This window comes from Schistocerca gregaria, chromosome 3 (assembly GCF_023897955.1).
Source record: "Schistocerca gregaria isolate iqSchGreg1 chromosome 3, iqSchGreg1.2, whole genome shotgun sequence".
In the NCBI taxonomy this organism is placed as follows: domain Eukaryota; kingdom Metazoa; phylum Arthropoda; class Insecta; order Orthoptera; family Acrididae; genus Schistocerca; species Schistocerca gregaria.
In genome coordinates this window covers 429789920-429813454 of record NC_064922.1, presented here as the reverse complement: position 1 = coordinate 429813454, position 23535 = coordinate 429789920, and the positions used below count along the sequence as shown (strand labels likewise).

The 23535-nt window shown below is 41.6% G+C and overlaps 2 protein-coding genes across 7 annotated transcripts in view; one reads left to right on the top strand and one right to left on the bottom strand.

Annotated features, from left to right (window-relative positions):
* The window catches only part of LOC126356284 (transcription factor IIIA-like), a 99277-nt gene extending 79668 nt beyond the window's left edge, over positions 1-19609 (bottom strand). The window contains exons 1-5 of one of the 3 annotated variants that reach the window (XR_007565624.1): positions 19228-19420; positions 18263-18596; positions 16735-16847; positions 16488-16661; positions 70-224 (exon numbers count right to left, since the gene is read on the bottom strand). Coding sequence is in view for 2 of the 3 variants with exons in the window: in XM_050007160.1 (XP_049863117.1) it covers positions 70-224; positions 16488-16661; positions 16735-16847; positions 18263-18496 (676 nt within the window). In the remaining variant the exon portion in view is untranslated. Of the gene's footprint in view, positions 1-69; positions 225-16487; positions 16662-16734; positions 16848-18262; positions 18597-19227; positions 19421-19520 lie in introns of those variants that run through there. The other 2 variants (XM_050007160.1, XM_050007159.1) reach the window with 2 other exon arrangements.
* Positions 19610-19751: 142 nt separating this feature from the next.
* Positions 19752-23535, top strand: part of LOC126356283 (mitochondrial amidoxime reducing component 2) — a 111914-nt gene continuing 108130 nt past the window's right edge. The window contains exon 1 of one of the 4 annotated variants that reach the window (XM_050007158.1): positions 19752-19841. Coding sequence is in view for 1 of the 4 variants with exons in the window: in XM_050007155.1 (XP_049863112.1) it covers positions 20036-20211 (176 nt within the window). In the remaining 3 variants the exon portion in view is untranslated. Of the gene's footprint in view, positions 19842-19990; positions 20212-23535 lie in introns of those variants that run through there. The other 3 variants (XM_050007157.1, XM_050007155.1, XM_050007156.1) reach the window with 3 other exon arrangements.

Genomic DNA, 23535 nt, shown 5'->3' with positions numbered 1-23535 from the left:
CTTTATAAATTGATTAGACTAGAAATTCTGATCAGAATTGCTCTGTTTTTACGTAAAACTTTGGCATACCTTTTGGGTGCTCAAGTGCCACATGTTTTCGAAGCTGTGTCCATGTTTCAAAAACCTGCCTACATTCACCATTGGAACATGTGTGTTGTTTATGACATCGCATGTGCCTGTTGAGATCCCCAATTTTCAGAAATCCTGCCTTACATATCGTGCATCTGTAAGGACCAGTACCGATTTAAAATGTATACAAACAGAACATAACAGAACGAAATGCTTGCTTATTAGCAAAATTATACAAAAATCAATAACTTCTGGAAGTATTCATGCATCTTTCTTTATTAAACTCAGTGGTCTAAATGATGGAATAAATAATAAATTTCATACCTCTGTAATCTGATTTTCCTCACTAGGAGTTGAAGCATATTAAGTTTTCAAGCAGCACAAGAAAACGTACATTGGTCACATTACTCTAGGGTGAAGTGGGGTAAGTGTAACCACATTTTGGCATAGTTCAACTTTGACACAAAATTGCCAACTTGTTATTGAAGATAAGATTTTGAAATTTCTAGTGATTAAAGTTTGACTTATTGACTTTTAAACAATCTAAGTTTTGTTTTTGAAAAAAGAAATTATATGGTCAATTAATTGTTTTCAAAATTTTGTGTTGTGAGGTTACACTTGCCCCATGCTTCGGGGCAAGTGTAACCCCGCATTGTTGTACCCATACAAAGCATTGTAAAAGAGACTTGGGGTAAGTGACCTGATAACCTAAATTTTTTTTTTGAATTTGAGGATTTTTAAATTATTAAAATATCTTAAATTTCACTCAAGATATGAACTTTTTTGCACACGCCTCTTTGTATATTGTGAAATACACAGAAAATGTTAGCTAAACTAAAAAATAAGTGTTAGCCTAAACCATAAAACACTGAAACAGAATGCTTCATAGATGATTTATTTTTGTTTTAGGCCAGTAACTGATTAGTTTAAATTCTACAAAAGTAATATTTTTTCTTAGTAGGCAATTTAACAAAAATAATAAAATATCTAGTATCAAGAGAAAAGAAAAATTCACTTTATAAGTTCACTTTCTATTATTTTTCATGGTAATTGAACTAAAGTTGTTGGCAATTTGTGTTTAACGCTAAACTGCCCTAATTCGACGTATTATATTCATACTTAGGCCCTAACTATTACGTAGTCACTGAATGTTGTATGAATCAAATGTAACACCAAATGTCAAATCTGCCCTGCGACTCAAAGTAGGCTCAGGCAACACAGAAATGACATCAGAGGATGGAACTTCCGTCTCATATCTTCTATCAGGCCAGTAGAATGTGGAGCCATGCTTTGTCTTATTTTTGCATCTGAGGAAAATCACTTCTGGATCTCCTAAATCACTAATTTTTGTAACTTGGCCAATAAAATGAACTTTGTTACATTTTGTTGCAAAAGCTACCATAACATCGTTTCCAACTGTAATTTTATCTTTGGCCTCAAAAAAGTTTGCCTCTTTTTCTTCTTCACAGTTTATCATTTCTTTCCTGATATTGTCCAGTGTTGTTATTGTCCCATTTTCTTCAACACTACTTATTAAAGATAGGCCTCCTTCAGTTTCACTTTCTTCACTTGTTGATTCAACTCCCAGTCTTTTTTTCTTGTTACCCACATGAGCAATCAGGGATTTTTTTTCCGCAACATTCCAAGATGCCATTTCGAATAAAATAACAGCACTTTGTTTAGAAGATTTACTTTTCATTGCCAAGCCCTTTTTTATGTCGAAAATGCTTTTTCGTTTTGCTTTCTCCTTATTATTCTTGTTTCCTTTAAAATCTTTTTCTTTATAGATGGCATCTTGAAAAGTGATAACTTCAGCTCCTGGTGCAATCCTTTTCTTTGTTTTACCAGTGGGACTACACTGTCGGACTGTGTCATATTTTATAAAAGGAAACGTGGTTTAAAAATATAGTAGACTTAAATAAAAAATAAAATACATCTCACACAAACTCAGTAGGCCTACAAATCCAGCACATCAAGTATTCTGGTATCCATATGTACAGGAAGGCCAGTTTAGTTGATGTAGTGTGATAGCAAAAACAAGGTTATGGCTTAAATAAATAAATCTGCTCCTATAAGTTTGTATGGGGCAAGTGTAACCCCACCTGGTTACACTTGTCCCAGCCTGTTGGTTACACTTGCCCCACATGGGAAAAATTTGGGGTAAGTGTAACCATGCCTGGCATATCAAGAGCTTTATCAGTAGAGTAAAATGAATATAATATTTGAAATTGTCATGCAAAAGTTAGTTTGTAACCAAAAAATTGTGCAGTTATCTTTAACACTGCAAAAATGACAGACCACCAAATTCTGAGCACGTCACTCACACGCAGAGTGAAAATGTAGACGTCAATTCAAGTCCAAAAATTAATTACCAATTTATGTCAGATTTGACAACTTATGGTGAAATATAACAAAGAAAGGAGTGAATTAATATGTGTGATAGGTCAGAGGTAAAAATACATCTTCTTTAAGGCACCATAAGCCGTGGTTACACTAACCCCATGGTTACACTTACCCTACTTCACCCTACATAATTTCAACCTGTTAACTAACAAGAAATCAAGAGTAAAACCGTGAGCCGACTGGCACTGGAGCCAATGGAATAGGGAACTTTACTGTATTCCAGGGTTCAATGGCTTCAGTGATATCAAAGAGTGCAGAATTACCTTTCTACCAGTGGCAGAGGAAAAAATTAAATACAACAACAATAACATAACACAACAACTTGACAAATTTTCACATTTAATTATCTCATGTAGAATCCATTACAGGTCATTCCGTGTCAAGTCACCCAGTGTGTGTGTGTGTGTGTGTGTTTGAGGTTTACGGGCGCTAAACAGCGTGGTCATCAGCGCCCAAACGCATAGAAACAGGAACACAAGCGGTGAAGGGACGAAGACGGACGCCGAACAAGGAGAACGGCTAAAAGACACAGGCCTGACGCAGTTCCAAATGCGCACATACAGAGGCAAAACAAGAGGATAAGAAACACACTAAAAAAGGAAAGGAAACACAAGGAAAAGAGAACAGATACCGAAGGGAAACAAGGAGGTAATCGTGACTGGCGGACCTCTTACCTAAAACCTGGGTGAGCCAGTCACCCAGCAGCACGTTAAAACCTTCTCCCTAAAATCCGAGGCAACAGATTGGACAGGACACAAAACCGTAAGACCTTAACCACAGTCGCTGCGTCGTCTTGCAAAATAGAGGGCAAATCCGGTGGCAAGGAAACCACCGCCCTCTGGTCAGAGAATAAAAGACAGTCAAGTAAAATGTGGCAGACAGTAATCTGGACGCCACAAGCACTGCAGATTGGGGGGTCCTCCCGCCGGAGTAAAAAACCATGCGTGAAGGGACTGTGTCCAATGCGGAGGCGAGTGAGGAGAACCTCATCCCGCCTGTATGACTGGTAGGACGTACGCCATGGTCGCGTAGTGGCCTTTACCAGACGCAGCTTATTGTCAGAAACTGCCAACCACTCCTCTTCCCATTGATGCATAACACGAAAACGCAAAAGGGAGGTTACAGCATGGAGGGGGACGGCACATTCAACAACGTGAGGGAGGGAACATGCATCTTTGGCAGCCACATCCACCAGTTCGTTTCCCCTAATACCCACATGCCCCGGCACCCAGCAGAAAGAAACCTCCTTCCCCTGCCGTTGCAGGTGGAGTAGGGCATCATGGATGTTCTGGACGACCGTATCCGCTGGGTACAAGTGTTGCATGGTCTGAAGGGCACTCAGGGAGTCAGAAAAGACGAGGAACTTAAGACTGGTAACACATCTCATCTGCTCCAATGCCCGCAAGATTGCAAACAATTCGGCATCGAGGATGGTAAACGCCGCAGGAAGCCGTACCTTGACGACTCGATCAGGGAAAACAACAGCACAACCAACAGAGTCCCCCTGTTTAGAGCCATCTGTGATTACAGGTACATGGTCCGGATGCTGGTTTAAAATATCGTAAAATAAGGAGGTAAAAACAAACGCCGGAGTGCAGTTCCTCCGGTACTCCGACAAGTCTAGAAGGATGCTGGGCCTCTGGAGCAACCAGGGAGGCAGGCGAGTAAAACCTTGTCGTTGGGGGGGGGGCCACACGCTCCACACCAAGGGACTCAAGCAAATGCTTGGCACGAATCCCAAATGGTTTTGTTGCCCTGGGATGACTGGAAAAGAGACGTTCCATAGGCAGTCGGGCAACGGTAGGGTACGCAGGGGAGGTAGGACAGGCAAGGAAATGACACACCCGTCGCACCATGAGGAGTTTCCACCGGATGGCGAGCGGCGGTTCCCCTGCCTCAGCACACAGGCTGGGGATGGGACTGGTACGGAAGGCACCAGTGGCCAGCCTGATACCCTCATGGTGTACTGCGTCAAGGATCTTCAGATACGAAGGCCTTGCTGACCCATACACGGTGCAAGCATAGTCAAGACGCGATCGGACGAAAGCCCTATAAAACTGCAGCAGACGCGCCCGATCTGCTCCCCAGGACCGATGGCTCAGACACTTCAAAATATTCAGTGCCTTCAGGGCCCGCACCTTGAGGTCTTTAAGGTGAGGCAACCACGACAACTTGGAATCAAAAGTGAGGCCCAGGAACCTCACAGTGTCTCTAAAAGGAAGAACGGTGTCCCTCAGACGCAATTCAGGGGAGGTAAAAAGACGCCGAGAACGATTAAAATGAACACACACAGATTTGTCTGCAGAAAAGGTAAAACCCGTCTTTGCAGTCCATGCCTCTAAGCGCTTTATCGTAAGCTGTAACTGCCGACTAGCACTGACAAGACTGGAGGAAGAACAGAAAACAGCAAAATCGTCCACAAACAAGGAGCATTGGGCAGGACTCCGGATAGTGGACGTGATACTGTTAATAGCAACGGCAAAGAGGGTGACACTTAAAACGCTGCCCTGAGGAACACCATTCTCCTGCACGTACAAATCCGATAGCACATTACCAACCCGATACCGAAATAGGCGGTGAGAAAGAAAGGACCGAATGAAGATGGGGAGACGGCCACGAAAGCCCCACTCATGGAGTTGATTGAGGATAAGGCGGCGCCAAGTAGTGTCATACGCCTTATTAATGTCAAAGAAGACCCCTAGACAATGCTGGTTACGTAGAAAGGCCTGCTGGATGGCGGCCTCAAGCAGGGTCAAGTTGTCTATAGTGGAACGACATCTCCTAAAGCCACACTGAGAGGGGCTAAGGAGCTGCCTGGTCTCGAGCAGCCAAACCAGGCGGCGGTTGACCATGCGTTCCAACGTCTTCCCAACACAGCTCGTCAAGGCAATACTCCGATAACTACTGGGATGCGTTCGGTCCTTCCCTGGTTTGAGGAGGGGAATCAAAATTGCCTCCCTCCACGAATCAGGGTACGTGCCAGATAACCATATCATATTGAAACAGTTCAGGAGAACTTCCTTGGATGGCAGCAACAGGTGCCGCAGCATGCTGTACCGGATTTGATCATGACCAGGCGCAGTATCATGAGCCACAGACAGCGCAGAATCCAGTTCCCACATTGTGAAGGGGACAGTTACAGGGTTCAGAATTTAGAGACCGGAAGTCCAAGTGACCCCTTTCGATGGCAGTGCGGTAGCGGCAGAAATCTGGATCACAGTTAATAGTGGCGGTAGATTCCGCAAAATGCATGGCCAGTGTCTGGGCAATGTCTCTCGGCGCCGTGAGGAGACATCCCTGATGCAGCAATGCCGTGACAGGTAGCTGGCTGAGTTTCCCGGAAATCCTCCTGATGGCTTCCCATACTTTCGTAAAACTAGTGGAGCGAGAGATGGAATTCAAGAACGATTGCCATGACCATCGTAAGGCCGCAAGATTGTCAGCTGAGGGACGGCACTTGAAGCGGCGCAGTGCTGCACGGCGGGCGCGGATGGCTGAGTGGCACTCAGTGGTCCACCAAGGGACAGGACGCCTCTTGGGATGACCGGATGACCGTGGGATTGACAATGCAGCAGCATGTGAGATCACGGCTGCAACATGGTCTACCCATTCGTGGACGCTGGCACGGTGTTCCAAAACAGCCAGTTGGCTGAAAAATGTCCAGTCAGCTCTGCAAAGGTGCCACCTTGGCGGCACTGGTAATGCCACAGCCTCATCCAGGAGGCGAATCCAGAGGGGGAAATGGTCACTAGAATGGAGGTCAGCTGCAGCCTCCCACAGAGCAGAATCCGCGAGTGCTGGAGAGCAAAAGGAAAGGTCAATAGCCGATGACGATCCAGAAGCAGTACAGAAATGAGTGGGAGCACCAGAGTTGAGGAGGCACAGTTCTTCAGACATCATGACGCTTTCCAGAATGCGACCCCTGGGGCAAGTAGTCCGAGAGCCCCATAAGACATTATGAGCGTTGAAGTCCCCCAGAAGAAGAAATGGGCGGGGGAGTTGGCTAATAAGGTCCGTGAGAGCCTCAGAGTCTATCGCATCCGGAGGTGGTAAATAAACAGAACAGACTGTGAGCCTCCGACCCACAAGAATGTCAACTGCAACTGCTTGCAAGTCGGTGACGAGAGGGAGCTCAGATGATGGGTGCATGTCACGGACAAAAACCGCAACACCACCCTTTGCCCTTTGCCCCGTCAGATCATCTTTTCGATATACGGTATAGCCGCGTAAAGAAGGAGAATCAGTGGCCCGAAAATGTGTCTCTTGGAGACATAAGCACAAGGGGCACTCTCGTATAAGGAGTTGTAATTCGGCCACATGCGTCCTGAACCCATTCAGGTTCCACTGTAATATGGGAGCCAGTGATCAGGGTGGCTGAACTTTCACCCTGCCTCTGTGCTTTGGAGGAGAGACCGTACTGGCCGGAGATTTATTCCTGGGGCGAGAAGATCGCCCCCGGTCGACATCAATGTCCATAAGCTCTGATGACGACCCATGGGAGATGTCAGACAGTACGCCGACTAGTCTCCTCAGGTGGCAGAAAGTTCATCTTCTGAGGCTTTATCTTGGGGGGCTTGGAATGCAGAGCCTTGTCAACAGTTGGAGGTTGACTCGCCTGGGCATAAGGCGCCATATGGGGGGAGGCTGGAAGTACCTCAATGTCAGCAACCACGGCCTTGTCCGATGTAGCGGGGAGAGCCGCAGATTGCAAAACAACCGCATCAGCACAAGTGCACTGGTAAGCGCAGGTTTTAGTGCTAACACTAGCAACCTCTGTTTGTGTAGCAACAGTGGCCAGTTGTACCGGTTTTTTGAGAGCGGAAGCGAAAGATGTTGAAAACACAGGAGGTTGCATGGCCTTAAAGAGCTTCTTGGCCTCACCATAGGGGATGCGCTTAGATGTTTTAATCTCCTGTACCTTCCGTTCTTCGAGATAGATGGGGCAGATCCGGCTCCAGACAGGGTGACTCCCAGAGCAATTCACGCACTTCACAGGCGATGAACAATCGGCTCTGTCATGGGCAGGCTGACCACATTTACCACAAGTGGCTATCCCATTGCACCCCAACGTAGTATGCCCAAAGCGCTGACATTTAAAACAGCGCATTGGGTTGGGGAAATATGGCCGTACGGGCAAACGTAAGAACCCCGATTTAACATGCTCTGGGAGTCTCGGGCAACTGAATGTGAGAATAAACGAGTCAGATTTGACGAGGTCCCCATTGACTCGTTTCATATGTGCTGCACGTCAACAATTCCTTCGTCAGCCCACTCAGATTTTAGCACGTCTATGGGGATATCCACCAAGTCCCTACACGTCACAACACCCTTACTATAATTCAAAGTGGAGTGGAGCTCGGTCTCAACAGCGTACTCTCCTAGACAATTTGCTTTCTGAAGGGCAGCAACTTGACGGGAACTAGAAGTTTCAACTAACAGAGTCCCATTGCGCAGTCGCTTTACAGATTTCAGTGTTCCTGCAATTCCCTCAAGACCCTTGTGGATGTAAAAGGGAGAAACCCTCTCAAAGCTACCCTCCTTCCTTTTAATAATCAAAAACACATTCTGATTATCAGCATGTGCTCCGTTACTACATTCTGTTAAATCTCTAGCAACACCAGGCGCTGGAGGACTCGCAGCGCGTAGCCGCTTTTTCGATGGGGTGTGTTTTCCTACCAGCGGCCCACCCAAGCCACTGGTAGGGGGAAATGTAGAGGTCGAAGGGTCCATTGCGGTCCCACGAGCAGCTAGGGAACTAAAAGTCCGCTCAGACAGAGCCCGCATGCCTGAGTAAGCCTTATACAACTGGGGTGCGGCAGGTGCCCCAGAGGTTGCCCGCTTGCGACTGTTCCACCCCAACAGCCATGCATCTTCTAGGTGCGGAGCACACCGAAAGATTGAGGGGTTTTTATAGAGGTTGGCCTTCCTCGCAATCCAGGCAGTCAAGCCAAGATTACCATTCCCCGCAGCACACAACATTTCACCGCCGCGCCGTACGGTGGTCGCTGAAGCATGTCCAGGGGTTACGGTGACAGGACACTGGCGGCGCAGACCAGTCCCCAGCTCAGGACCCCGGGGTCGCCAAGCCCGTGCTCAGCAAGTGAACGCTGAGCCCCTGGGAGTTCAAGTCACCCAGGCCTTGACACCAACCATGTCAGATTTTGATGAAACTTGGTACAATTACTTCTTTTATCATCCTGAAAGCACTTGTAATTTTTTTACTCTTATCTCTTATAGTTTCTTTTTTTTATATAAATTTTTAAAGTTTTTGGATTTGGTGTTGTTTCAGCAGTCGGGAATCGCTACTTAAATGTGTCCTCACAACTCAAAAAATTTGTATATTAAAGAATACTCTAGATATTAGTATGAAATTTTGGAATAAGTTTGTGTATTATATCTAAATGTTAAAAAATTACCATAAAGATGTATTAAAATCTTCCAAATGAAAAAATTACATTTTTTTAGCTAGCAGATGCTTAGTTTTACAAAAACTGCAATATCTAGAGTCTCAGACCTGACAGAAAGCTCAAATTTGTTTTAAAATACTCTTAATTGTATAGGCTATTAGATAAAAAAAATTATGTTGGCTTTTTTAACCTGTTTAATAGTTGTTTAACTTTTAAAATAATATATTAAAAACAAAGATTCCAAGACTTACCAAGCGGGAAAGCGCCGGTAGATAGGCACAATGAATAAAACACACAAAACACACACACAGAATTACTAGCTTTCGCAACCGATGGTTGCTTCTTCGGGAAGGAGAGGGAAAGACTAAAGGATGTGGGTTTTAAGGGAGAGGGTAAGGAGTCATTCCAATCCTGGGAGCGGAAAGACTTCCCTTAGGGGGAAAAAAAGGACAGGTGTACACTCGCGCGCACACACACACACACACGCACACATATCCATCCGCACATACACAGACACAAGCAGACATATTTAGGCAAAGAGTAAGGGCAGAGATGTCAGTCGAGGCGGAAGTACAGAGGCAAAGAAGTTGTTGAAAGACAGGTGAGGTATGAGCGGCGGCAACTTGAAATTAGCGGAGGTTGAGGCCTGGCGGATATCGAGAAGAGAGGATATACTGAAGGGCGAGTTCCCATCTCCAGAGTTCGGATAGGTTGGTGTTGGTGGGAAGTATCCAGATAACTGACGGTGTAACACTGTGCCAAGATGTGCTGGCCGTGCACCAAGGCATGTTTAGCCACAGGGTGATCCTCATTACCAACAAACACCGTCTGCCTGTGTCCATTCATGCGAATGGACAGTTTGTTGCTGGTCATTCCCACATAGAAAGCGTCACAGTGCAGGCAAGTCAGTTGGTGAATCACGTGGGTGCTTTCATACGTGGCTCTCCCTTTGATCATGTACACCTTCCGGGTTACAGGACTGGAGTAGGTGGTGATGGGAGGGTGCATACGATAGGTTTTACACCGGGGGCGGTTGCAAGGGTAGGAGCCAGAGGGTAGGGAAGGTGGTTTGGGGATTTCATAGGGATGAACCAAGAGGTTACGAAGGTTAGGTGGATGGCGGACAGACACTCTTGGTGGTGTGGGGAGGATTTCATGAAGGATGGATCTCATTTCGGGGCAGGATTTTAGGAAGTCGTATCCCTGCTGGAGAGCCACATTCAAGGTCTGATCCAGTCCCGGGAAGTATCCTGTCACAAGTGGGGCACTTTTGGGGTTCTTCTGTGAGAGGTTCTGGGTTTGAGGGGATGAGGAAGTGGCTCTGGTTATCTGCTTCTGTACCAGGTCGGGAGGGTAGTTGCGGGATGCGAAAGCTGTTTTCAGGTTGTTGGTGTAATGGGCGAGGGATTCAGGACTGGAGCAGATTCATTTGCCACGAAGGCATAGGCTGTAGGGAAGGGACCGTTTGATATGGAATTGGTGGCAGCTGTCATAATGGAGGTACTGTTGCTTGTTGGTGGGTTTGATGTGGACGGATGTGTGAAGCTGGCCATTGGACAGATGGAGGTCAACGTCTAGGAAAGTGGCATGGTATTTGGAGTAGGACCAGGTGAATCTGATGGAACCAAAGGAGTTGAGGTTGGAGAGGAAATTCTGGAGTTGTTCTTCACTGTGAGTCCAGATCATGAAGATGTCATCAATAAATCTGTACCAAACTTTGGGTTGGCAGGCTAGGGTAACCAATAAGGCTTCCTCTAAGCGACCCATAAATAGGTTGGCATACGAGGGGGCCATCCTGGTACCCATGGCTGTTCCCTTTAATTGTTGGTATGTCTGGCCTTCAAAAGTGAAGAAGTTGTGGGTCAGGATGAAGCTGGCTAGGGTAATGAGGAAAGAGGTTTTAGGTAGGGTGGCAGGTGATCGGTGTGAAAGGAAGTGCTCCATTGCAGCGAGGCCCTGGATGTGCGGGATATTCGTGTATAGGGAAGTGGCATAAATGGTTACAAGGATGGTTTCCGGGGGTAACAGACTGGGTACGGATTCCAGGTGTTCGAGAAAGTTGTTGGTCTCTTTGATGAAGGATGGGAGACTGCATGTAATGGGTTGAAGGTGTTGATCTATGTAGGCAGAGATACGTTCTGTGGGGGCTTGGTAACCAGCTATAATGGGACGGCCAGGATGTTTGGGTTTGTGAATTTTAGGAAGTAGGTAGAAGGTAGGAGTGCGAGGTGTCAGTGGGGTCAGGAGTTTGATGGAGTCAGGTGAAAGGTTTTGTAGGGGGCCTAAGGTTCTGAGGATTCCTTGAAGCTCCGCCTGGACATCAGGAATGGGATTAAATTGACAAACTTCGTATGTAGAGTTGTCTGAAAGCTGACGCAGTCTCTCAGCCACATACTCCCGACGATCAAGTACCACGGTCGTGGAACCCTTGTCAGCCGGAAGAATGATGATGGATCGGTCAGCTTTCAGATCACGGATGGCCTGGGCTTCGGCTGTGGTGATGTTGAGCATAGGATTTCAAGAAAGATTGAGAGGCAAGACTGGAAGTGAGAAATTTCTGGAAGGTTTGGAGAGGGTGATTTTGAAGAAGAGGAGGTGGGTCCTGCTGTGATGGAGGACAGAACTGTTGCAGGCAGGGTTCAATTTGGATAGTGTCTTGGGGAGTTGGACCATTAGGAGTGGGACAGAAGAACCCCAAAAGTGCCCCACTTGTGACAGAATACTTCCCGGGACTGGATCAGACCTTGAATGTGGCTCTCCAGCAGGGATACGACTTCCTAAAATCCTGCCCCAAAATGAGATCCATCCTTCATGAAATCCTCCCCACTCCACCAAGAGTGTCTTTCCGCCGTCCACCTAACCTTCGTAACCTCTTGGTTCATCCCTATGAAATCCCCAAACCACCTTCCCTACCTTCTGGCTCCTACCCTTGCAACCGCCCCCGGTGTAAAACCTGTCCTATGCACCTTCCCACCACCACCTACTCCAGTCCTGTAACCCGGAAGGTGTACACGATCAAAGGGAGAGCCACGTGTGAAAGCACCCACGTGATTTACCAACTGACCTGCCTGCACTGTGACGCTTTCTATGTGGGAATGACCAGCAACAAACTGACCATTCGCATGAATGGACACAGGCAGACGGTGTTTGTTGGTAATGAGGATCACCCTGTGGCTAAACATGCCTTGGTGCACGGCCAGCATATCTTGGCACAGTGTTACACCGTCCGAGTTATCTGGATACTTCCCACCAACACCAACCTATCCGAACTCCGGAGATGGGAACTCGCCCTTCAGTATATCCTCTCTTCTCGATATCCGCCAGGCCTCAACCTCCGCTAATTTCAAGTTGCCGCCGCTCATACCTCACCTGTCTTTCAACAACTTCTTTGCCTCTGTACTTCCGCCTCGACTGACATCTCTGCCCTTACTCTTTGCCTAAATATGTCTGCTTGTGTCTGTGTATGTGCGGATGTGTGTGTGTGTGTGTGTGCGTGTGTGTGCGTGTGTGTGCGTGTGTGTGTGCGTGCGTGTGTGCGTGCGTGTGCGTGTGCGTGTGCGTGTGCGTGTGCGTGTGCGTGTGAGTGTACGTGTGAGTGTACACCTCTCCTTTTTTCCCCCTAAGGGAAGTCTTTCCGCTCCCGGGATTGGAATGACTCCTTACCCTCTCCCTTAAAACCCACATCCTTTCGTCTTTCCCTCTCCTTCCTGAAGAAGCAACCATCGGTTGCGAAAGCTAGTAATTCTGTGTGTGTGTTTGTGTGTTTTGTTCATTGTGACTGTCTGCCGGCGGTTTCCCGCTTGGTAAGTCTTGGAATCTTTGTTTTTAATATATATACATATTAAAAATAAAAAGTACCAAGTGACCTAGACACCGAAAATATGTATTTGTCTTCTTGGAGGAACAATGTATGCTTGGATTTTGTTTTGTTACTCTGTGGTTTGAAGTAAAAATTTATTACAGTGTTAAATAGTGTTTGGATAGTATTTTATTAAGTTTATTCAAACTTTCAGTAAGTACTGTTACTTAGTTTACAGAGATTTTTCCAATATCCTATAAAAGTAACCAGAACAGTAATCAGACCAAAAGTGAAATCAGTATGTTAGATATTCGAACCTGTAGCATAGTGTTATTTAAAAAATATGACTGTTTCCAAACAACCTACACACCTTCAAAAAAGTTGCAACCGGTATCTGAATTGAGTGAGGAAGAAAAAGATTTGATCCACTTACAATCTGGAATTACTCTGTGTGAATTTAAGAATGTATGTTCACACCACAGCAACTACTTTTTAAATGTTTTTGAAAAGTATCAAACAACATGTGTAGACCCACTTAAAAAAAACCACAAAAAACCCATCAAAAAATTGTTGAGAAGTATAGGCTTGGATCTTTCTAAACAATCACTGGCAAAAAATATTAGCATAAAACCTGGACAAAATCTTTGCTCAACATGCTGTAACTTTTGTGAGGAAAAATTAAGAATTGAAGTCAATGAAAGTGAAACAGATGATGAAGTCATGGTTGAATTAGAATCATTAGAATCCAGAAATGAATCCCTCGTACAAACAAACATTGCTCTTGGTAATTTAGGTTTAACACCGATAAAGCTTCATGGCTTGTCAGAACATAGTAAAGGGTCTTACTTTAAGAGGAAGGTTAGCAGTATTGAAAAAGACTGCAAAAAAGGTGGTTTCAAAAGCATTAAAATATGATGCACCAAGTTCTGATGACGAAGAAGATAGAAGTGTGGTTGAGAAAGCAAAGGATTTTGATGTAATGATTTCTCTTATGAAAGAGAAGATTTCATCTGTTGGGAGGTCTAGAAAAATCCAGATTCTGACCTTGGCTCCAGATTCTTGGAGTCGAAATAAAGTGATGAAAGAATTTAATGCAAGTGAGTACATGGTGCGACAAGCTAGAAAGCTAAAATCTGAAAAGGATATTTTGGAAACTCCTGGTCCAAAAAAAGGTAAAACTCTTTCTGAAAATACAGTAAGACTTGTAACAGATTTTTATGAAAAGGATGAAAGTTCCAGAGTGCTACCTGGAACAAAAGACAAAGTAACTGTTCAAAAAAGTATGTACATGCAAAACTTGTGTAACTTGAGAGAACTCTATTATTCTTTCAAATGGGAGAATCTCGAGGTAGAAGTAGGATTTTCAAAATTTTGTTTCTTGAGACCTAAATGGTGTATCCTTGCTGGTGCTGCAGGCACACACGCTGTATGTTTATGCAGTATCCACCAGAATGTTAAACTATTACTGAATGCTGTGAAAATGGAAGAATCTTATAAAGACCTAATTAAGATGCTTGTGTGCAACACTGAAAACTAAAACTGCATGCTACATCATTGCGACAGCTGTCCTGCAAATACTGCACTAACTGAGTACTTAACTGAAAAAACTAAGTGAAGATTATGATTTAGAAGAAGAAATTGTAATCAGTCAGTGGGTTAACACAGACAGGGCAGAAATGATCAAACAGTCTATAAGTGTTGAAGACTACATTTCTTTACTGGTTATTATTGTGATGGATTTCAGTGAAAATGATTCCTTTGTTATACAAAATGAGATCCAAAGTTACCACTGGAATAGAGGTGGTTGTACTCTACACCCAGTTGGAGTACTTCTAAGAAATTAGGAAAACAATGTTTTTGTTACCAACCACTGTTTTTTTAGTGATGACCAAGAACATGCCACTGGTTTTGTTAATTTTTTAAAAAAAGAAATTAGGAAGTGGCTGTCATTACATCATACTGACATTGACTCAGTTCACTACTTTAGAGATGGTTGTGTTGGGCAGTACAAAAATAGAAACAGTTTTAAAAATTTGACTGGACACTTGAGAGACTTTAATTTGAAGGCCCAACACACTTTTTTTTTGCAACAAGTCATGGGAAGTCAATTTGAGATGGCCTAGGAGGAACTATTAAAAGAATTTTAAGGAAAGCCAGCCTATAGCTTTCAGACGAAGAACAAATAATGACAGCAATCTATGTGTACAAGTTCTGTGAAAAAAATATTTAAAACATTCATTTTCACTTTATTGACAAAAAAGAAGCTGATTTGCTACGGTTAAAACTAGGAAACGTTTTTCAGCAACCCAAACTATTCCTGAAACGAGAAGTTTTCATAACTTCAAACCACTTCCAACAAACAACGTTTAAATTAGAAAGACTACAGATAGTAAAACCCTCCTTAGTCTCTTCTTTCCATGCTTCTTCTGATTGGGTTTGTGTTGAACCATCCATAAATAGCTATGTGGCTGCAAATTATTATGGTAACTGGTACTTTGGACTGGTAAAAACAATATTCAATGATGAAGAAGATGCAGAAATTCTATTTCTACATCTTTCAGGACCAGCTGCATCATTTTATTGGCCTGAAAGAGAAGATTCTTGCATAGTGCCTTTGGAGCACATAGTCTGTGTAGTAGACGCACCTCAATCAAGCAGCACTGGAAGAATGTATTACTTCAAAAAAAGACTATAAAAAGAACTGAAAGCTCTTGGATGAAGTAGAAAAACAGTTTGAAGCAGCATTAATGTTTATTAAAAAGACAAAATTACTCAAAAAATTCAATGTCTCAAGCAATCAGTTGGGTTATACATAAGTGTCGTAAGTACACTATCTTTGTACATAATTCTAATGTAATCTAATATAATTAATAAACATGTTAAAAAGCCACATTATTTTTGTTTTATCAAGTAGCCTATATGTTTAAGAGTAAATTAAAACAAATTTGAGCATTCTGTCAGGTCTGAGACTCTAGATATTGCAATTCTTATAAAACAAAACATCCATTTAAAAAGAAAAACAACATATTTATTTTAGTGAAAATATTAATTTATTTTAATAGTATCATTTTTATCTTCAAATATGTATAAGAAATAAACTTGCTGCAAAAATTCATGATGTTATCTAGAAGAGTTTTTAACATAAGCAATTTTAAAGTTTTGAATACAAATTAAATTTACCATTTCTGAAGGTTTGGAAAATGCAAAACATAAAAACTTTAAAAATTTATAAAAAACTATAAGAGATACAGCAAAAAAAAAAAAAAAAAATTGCACGTGTTGTCAGGATGGTATTAGAACCATTTGAGCAAAATTTCATGAAAATCTAAGGAGGTGTGTGTAAAATTTATTTTTTATTGCGTGATTTGATATGGAATGCCTGTGCATGTCATGACAGTTCTTTTTCAAACCTCATCAAGAACTAATATCAACTTTGCCCAATGACAACAGCACCACCACCACCTCCTGACTTTTCACTAAGTATCTGCCTTTTTTTTTTTTTTTTTTATTTCCTAAGGACATGTGCATCCATATTCCAGTAGTAGAATGAAAATTATAGGAAGAGAAATATGCAAAATTCATTACCAAAAATTCCTGTAAAACATCTCACACCTTTGTGTCCATTTGGATAGGTTACTAAACGAATCTGAATTTAAATAAATCTAGTTTATCCACCTAATCTCACAATGTAACAGTTTAATGTGAAATACATGGTTAAATGTGGAAAAATGGAAAAGAAACAAACCCTTTACAGTGTAACTAGTAACTAAACTAGAATGCATATTAATGGTTAGAAAATTGGTACTAACTGAATAGGTGGCACACCAGTGTGCTCATACATATGTGCTTTAAGCTGACTGTGCTTCCGGAAACTCTCCACACACACAGTGCATTTAAAAGCTTTTGGTTCATGTTTTGACTTGAAATGCTTGTTTATGTTCCATTGGCTTTTCATCTTAGCCTCACATCCTGGGAATGGGCATCTGCAACACCACAGTGACTTTTGTTATACAGCAATATTACAACAGCAGGAATATATCCTGAAACTCCAATTACCTGAACAAAATTTCTAGTTCTTTGCGCTGATGGGTGTTCGCTATGTGCCTCCTGAGATGGCTGTTAGTAGTGTATGCTTTGTCACAACCATCAAAACTGCATTTGTATGGAAGCTGTGAAATAATTTCACCATTAATATCATTTTAAATAGCCAACTTAACAGAATATCTCAATGCAATGAGCAAAAATGCCACTATTTGTGCCACAAAAGGGTAACCACAAAGTACCTTCTACATTCGTGGTGGGTGCCAATTTTTTTACCTGTGTTTCCAGTATGTTTACAAATTCAGTCACTCTGCTCAGAAACGAAGAAGATACATGTACATGTCTGCTCTTTTAAATAAAGGTAAAATTTTGATTATAAAGTCTGCAAAATTGAAATTTTCATGCCTCTCACCCAAATTCTGCAAATCTGGAGTTGAGGGTTGCAGCTGGGGGGGGGGGGGGGGCTAGAATGGAATCATTTACTTTCTGCACCATGTTAATTGCAATTACTACAAATGCCAGGTGGCCAACATAGGCCTAGAGGACCATATTCGATACTAGCCATTGGCTTTGACCAGTGATGTAATGCTAAGGGCTGCTGCGATGTCACTTTTTGGTGTATATTTTCAGTTTGGTAATAGCTGATGAAGCAAATGAATATGGAAATAAAAAACCTGATTGTTGTGACAAGACTGATACCACAGATATCACATTACAGTCATCACACTGTTTATGACATTTGTTGCACGTTTCCAACATTACTGGTCAAAGTTGACATCTACCATGGAATATTCCTCTTTATCCTCTGACAATGTATGAGTTTTGTCCAGTCACAAAGTTTTCATGCATATTCACAAATATATTTGATGAAGTCTTGTCACTAAATGTGACTAATGGCACACTCTGGGTACTTCCAGTTGCTTATTCAGTAGCATTCAAGAAAAACTAATGAAGGGCTAATCAAAACTTGTCACACAGCTTAAAAGGACACACAGAAAACCACTAGTTAAGAAATTATATGTAGTAACAGTATATCTACATATGTACTCCACGAAGCACTATGAATTCCGGGCATGATTGAAATAGGAAGTTCAAGTAATAGTTTTGGCATTCGATAAAATATCAGGTAACCGTAACTAGTAAGTCATGCAATGGTATACTTTTATTGTGCCCAGAATGAAAACCAACAGCAGCAAATTATTCAACACTATCTGGTATATTTAGTGCAGTAATCCTGAATTCTTCAATGAACAGAATAGTGTTTTTTACACTAACAAGTGGCCACAACCAAGCTCTCATTACTTTTCTCTGCACACAAGGAATTAACTTTTTCCCCAAAGGATAGTAATTATTTCAGGCTTATGTCCTGTATTGGTGTTTACTTTGTTTCTCAGGAAGCCTACGCTCAATAGACCTTCAGGTTGCACAATTTAACTAAGGACACACAGAACATTTGTAAATCATTATTTGCTAAATACAATAACAACTCAAACTGCATAGTCTACATGAAATTGTATTTGCAGCAAAATAATTTTGTACCTACCTCCCCAGTATGCGTAGACAGGTGGGCAGCCAGACGCCATGGCCTACTGAATTCTTTGTTGCACCCAGGATAGTGGCAAATGTGCTGTTTTTTTGTAGGACTTGAGTCATCTTCAGAGTCTGATACTACTACCGTCACAAATGCGCTGGTGTCATACCCTTTAGCATCAGTGTAATCCACATTGTCTCCTGTCTCTGTGGCGGATGTTTCGCCTGATTCTGAGCTGTGACCCATTGAATTTACGAAATGAACCCAGAAAGGGAAAGGATCACAAAAAAGTACTAGTTCCTCGTTTATCTCAATAATACATTATCTTCAGAAAAATTCTGGCTTCCTGAAAATGAGGCAAATTGTTTATTACAGTACATTAAGCATTTAATAAGTACACACAATCTTCAACGCAAATAATGTAATGGAATGTCAGGAGTTGCGAAGCTTAAACTTTCTTGACACTTAGAAGGAACTTACTCTCAGATATTTGTAGGCTATACATCATGTTATTCGATGTAATGTTACTCATCAACAATTTTAAAGGAATAAGACAGCCATAAAAACGACAATTTCAAAATAAATGTGAGAGAAATGTTATCCTTCATCCGAAGGTACACCAGTTTCTACAGCTAGAGTAACTGCAGAAACTATTTTAGCCTGTACTGTTACTTACGACAAATCACAGCCCGCAGATATTTCTTCTATACGTGGGGCCAAAAATGAATTAGTGATGTTACGAAACCTCTCAATTATTCCATACCGTTAATTTCTACATGCGAAGTGCTCTCAATGGGTGTGTACAATTCCAATTAAAACTCGGGTAAACAAGGCGTGTAACACTACTTCATGAGTATCAAAATTTATAGGTTAATAAACTCGTTCCACACTGCGTTTTTAGAGTTCCCTTCAAATACTTACAATCTTTTAAACATTTACATATTACCTGCAGTATATTATTGTTAAATTCTACTTACGGCAACGGCGGTTTCATTCTGGGAATTATGTGACGTTTATATTAATGGAAATATTTTGTTATGAAATTTTCGCTTTACGATGATGATTAATGTACTCAGCCGACAGGATAACATACAGTCATACAACAAAGTACAAACCGTCAAAGACAGGCAAGGAACAACATTATTTCCTGACAGGGTCGTTGCCAACATCACAACACTACGCCGCCAGAGTAGTAAGTAAAATTTTACCCAAATTATTGAACAAATACGGCAAAATATGGAGCAAAAGTTGAATGAGAAGCACTCTTTACCGTATGCTTCACACTTTCACAGTGGTACACATAATATGGAATTTATGGGCCGGATGAGGGTCCACTAAAGTTGACACCCTGCGTCGGCGTCTTACTCTTCGACCATAATATTTATGGTCGGTCTTACTAAAACAAGATGGCCACTAGTTGTGAAGGACAAGTAAGCAAAGAGATTAGAGACTATTCTAGCCAATGACGGAAGAGCAAATTGAAGGTGCGAGTCTTCCGTGAGCGGACTGTGATGTTATTTCGGGGAGTTATTTCGACCGTCCTCGACTGCTGCCAACATTACAAACATACTTAACAGGAACATCAAGAAAAGTAAGGCAATAATTTACTGTGGTTAAATAGAATGCATTTTCGAATAATGTTAAATTGCAAGTATTTTAGGTATACTTATGGGTATATAATATGCCTTAATATTTTCAATATACACTAATTTATTTGGAAGTATGAAAGCATATAACTTGAGGATAGCATTTACAGTGTCGAGATTATTTTTTCCTGTAAAAGTAATGACTTCCTATATATTTTTTTTAAAAAAAGTAAGTTGTAGGCTTGTTGACTCGGAACTTTTGACTAGCGTAGTGGGTATCTGCTCCATATTATCGTCACAACAAGCAAAAAGCGCCTTATTTTCGTTTTACATTGAACGCGTGAGGTTGTACCGGTTCCTGAATACCATAGGAAGGTGAGTATTACAGTGTTGAAAAACTGTGTAGTAGGTGTTGACAAGTTATGTTTACCACTTTATTTTGCTTGTCGTATCATGTCTTCGCGTAGATATTCTACCAGTAGAAGCATAATTATTTGTTAAAGTGCAGAAGTGTTAATGTACCGGTACAATAAAATAACTGCTGGTAAGTGCTACAATGAATTCGTGTATGAGCGATGCACGTCTCGTACAGCAAGCGTAAATAACAAAATGCAATTGGTATTACCGTACAGAGACGAAAATTATTACAGAATTTGTTGGCGAATATTCTTTGTCATACATTATTTTTGCGTCTTTGGACCGAACAAGAAAAATAAAAAAGAATGTTATGATCAAATAATATTTTTAGGCGACAACCAATAGCAGAAATGCAGTATGTCGTAGGAAACATGAGAGTGCCGTGTTATGAATTCTTATTTACCTGACAGATTTGAACAATAAACCTTTCACATGTAACACCTGATCGAACGATGGAATAACTTCCTTATTACACTCACAATTATTGTGCACATCAAAATAACCAAGCTTCATAACTAGATTATTTGGCGCACTTCCTGAACATTAATAGCGTTCAGTTTCTCTTTCGACCCTGATAGCGAACAACACCTCGTTATGAAGCTCCGTTATTCTGTTTTGCAGAATAGCTGTGACTGATAAGAAGTTTAATGATTAAGCTCCTCGCTTTTCCGACTTGTGGATTATGAAACCCAATATACATATCTGTATTATACATACGATCTGTTGGTAGTATTAATGTATGTATAGTACGTACCACTCGTTCCAAATGATATTAAGATATATTTGTTTTCATTTGTTCCGAAATGCATCAGATTTTTGGAAATCTAGTAGTAATTTAGACAGTTCTTATCCAAATCTGCGAAAGTGAAGTGAGCAGTGCATTGTTATGCAATCGTTCGTGATGTGCAGTTCCGTCGATATTTATTATGGACTAACTTAGGCAAAGTCTGCTCCCAAAGCCCATTTACTGCTATTGTTTTTTTTTTTTTAAGTTAGGCAGAGCTTGGGATCTCGGGTGACAGCACGCCGCTAACACTCCGCTTCTCTCTGCACTGGTCACTGCAGTCTGACAGTTATTTTATTCGAGCCGTAAAAACTAAAATGGTTTCAGAAGAGACTACAGTACAATTCGCAAACGATGACGGTTCGTGCATGTCAAGGCATAAGGAAAAAACAGTCCGATTATGAATTATATAAAAAATAGAAAACACTTTGTGGCTGGTTGCTCTATACCATCAACAACTTCAGTTTAGAATGTCTTTGGACGAATTAACCTCTTACTGGCCACTCATTAATAAAAAAGAAAATAATTCATTCCACTGCTCCAATATTCGTTCAACAATTGAAAGGAATGAAAGCCAACGAGTCTGTGCTGGATGTAGTAATTTATGTGCTTTGAAGTACATATATTTTAAAACTGAGCTAGCTGACATTGCCGTTTGCAACTTACTTTTAAGTAATTATGCACATCTCTTGCAAGTTCCTCTCATCGACAAGGAAGTGCTTTGCAACCGTCATTTTCACACAAGTGAAATGAATGAGAAATGCATTTTGATAATATGATTCTAGGGAGAAACTCTCTCTAGGTGACAGGGTACCAAATTTTGCTTCCCTACCACAGCATTTGCACCATCGGAGTCAAAACCAACGACGTTTTTTTTAATGGAATGTTATGGTGTATTAACGGTAGAGTGAGTTCTTCATACGGGTAGCCGCAGTTACGCCAATTACGGGCATATCATTATTTCGGTTAAACTGAAGAATCTGCTCAATATTTGGCTTGAAGTTCTGTTGTAACAGCAGACAACAGCGCAATGACCATGCAGTATCGGTACTTTCATCTGCCACAATGGAGAATTTGATTTTTTTGGAAAATAAAATCATTTTATGAGAAGGTACTGCAGCATATCTTATAACACACGTGCTTTTGTTCCTTTTCACAAGAACATTTTGTGCTATCTTAGAATCAGAAAACTCAATTATTAACATAGCTGTCAGCTAGGAATGTGGCAATTTTAAGCTCCGCTCCAGCAACGCAATTTTAAGCAAAGCTCCAGCGTTGCTGTGCCCTTAGACTAAAACTTTGCAAAAGTTAAGCTGATCTTTGCTGTGGTACCACTCATTTTCTTGATTGTATGTGTTTTTTTAATACGGTTACAGTAGCTACTATAGAATCATAACAGTGTTTGCATTTTGCCTTACAGCAATTATGGAGGCTCTCTCTTCCATGAACGATATGGTGGGCTCTCCTCCCATGCATTGCATTACCGTATTGTTGAAACCTGTGCTGAGGTGTCTTAGTTTTTAGTTAACCCACGTATTTGGGTCTTTTCTTTGATGTAGAAATACCGCAGATCTTTCATCACTACCGAACACTACACTCGCTTAATAAATTACACAAATTAACACAAAATACCATATGCTATATGATACGGCGTGCTACGTGCGTCGCAGATACAGTATGTTTCTTTCTTTAATTTTTGTACACAAGGATCAACACATTGCAGTACTGACTCGTTGGGTGCACAAGGAACACTCAATGTTCCACAGGATGGACTTTACCTACCTGCTAGATTTGTTCTTCGTACAGTTCTCAAACGTCGACAGAACACAATAAAAGTTGGGATGGCTGGAAATTACAGTTGCGAGACAAACTTGGGGAGAGGATGAATATTACCGAAAATCCGTTCTTAGAGGGGAAATAGGTGCAAATAACGGCAGCCATTTGTAAAAATGTTTCGTACTCCGACTGGTGGTGTTAGAACGACATGGGCAAAAGAGGAAAGCTACCGCACGAGGCTGACAGCAGTTAAGTCCCAAAACTCGAAATCTAGACTGTGAGAAACAACTTGTGCTACACCAATCTCGTACAGGAAGTGTGTTGATAACTGATAATAGTGTGCTTAAGTTTTGTTTTCTACCCATGCTGAAAAATTTCATTGTTAGATGTAGTTTGACTCGAAACTAATCTTACTGTAGTTTAGTAAAATACAAAACCAAGTTCTACTACGTCTATAAACAGTTTCTTTATATAAATAAAAAAAATTGACCCATTAACAAATCCAGCAGAGGAATATGTTTACGATAATGGTTCTCGACAGAGGAGTGAAAACGCAAGTAACCAGCAGTAGGGGGGGGGGGAATCAAAGCACTGTGCTGACCCAGGTGACTTGAATGTTCGAATTAGGTATGAGAAAAAAAGAAGAAAACGGAACATACTTAATAAATTTTAGAATTTATTAATAGACAAATTACTCCTACGAAGATAAGCTGGCAGTCTTC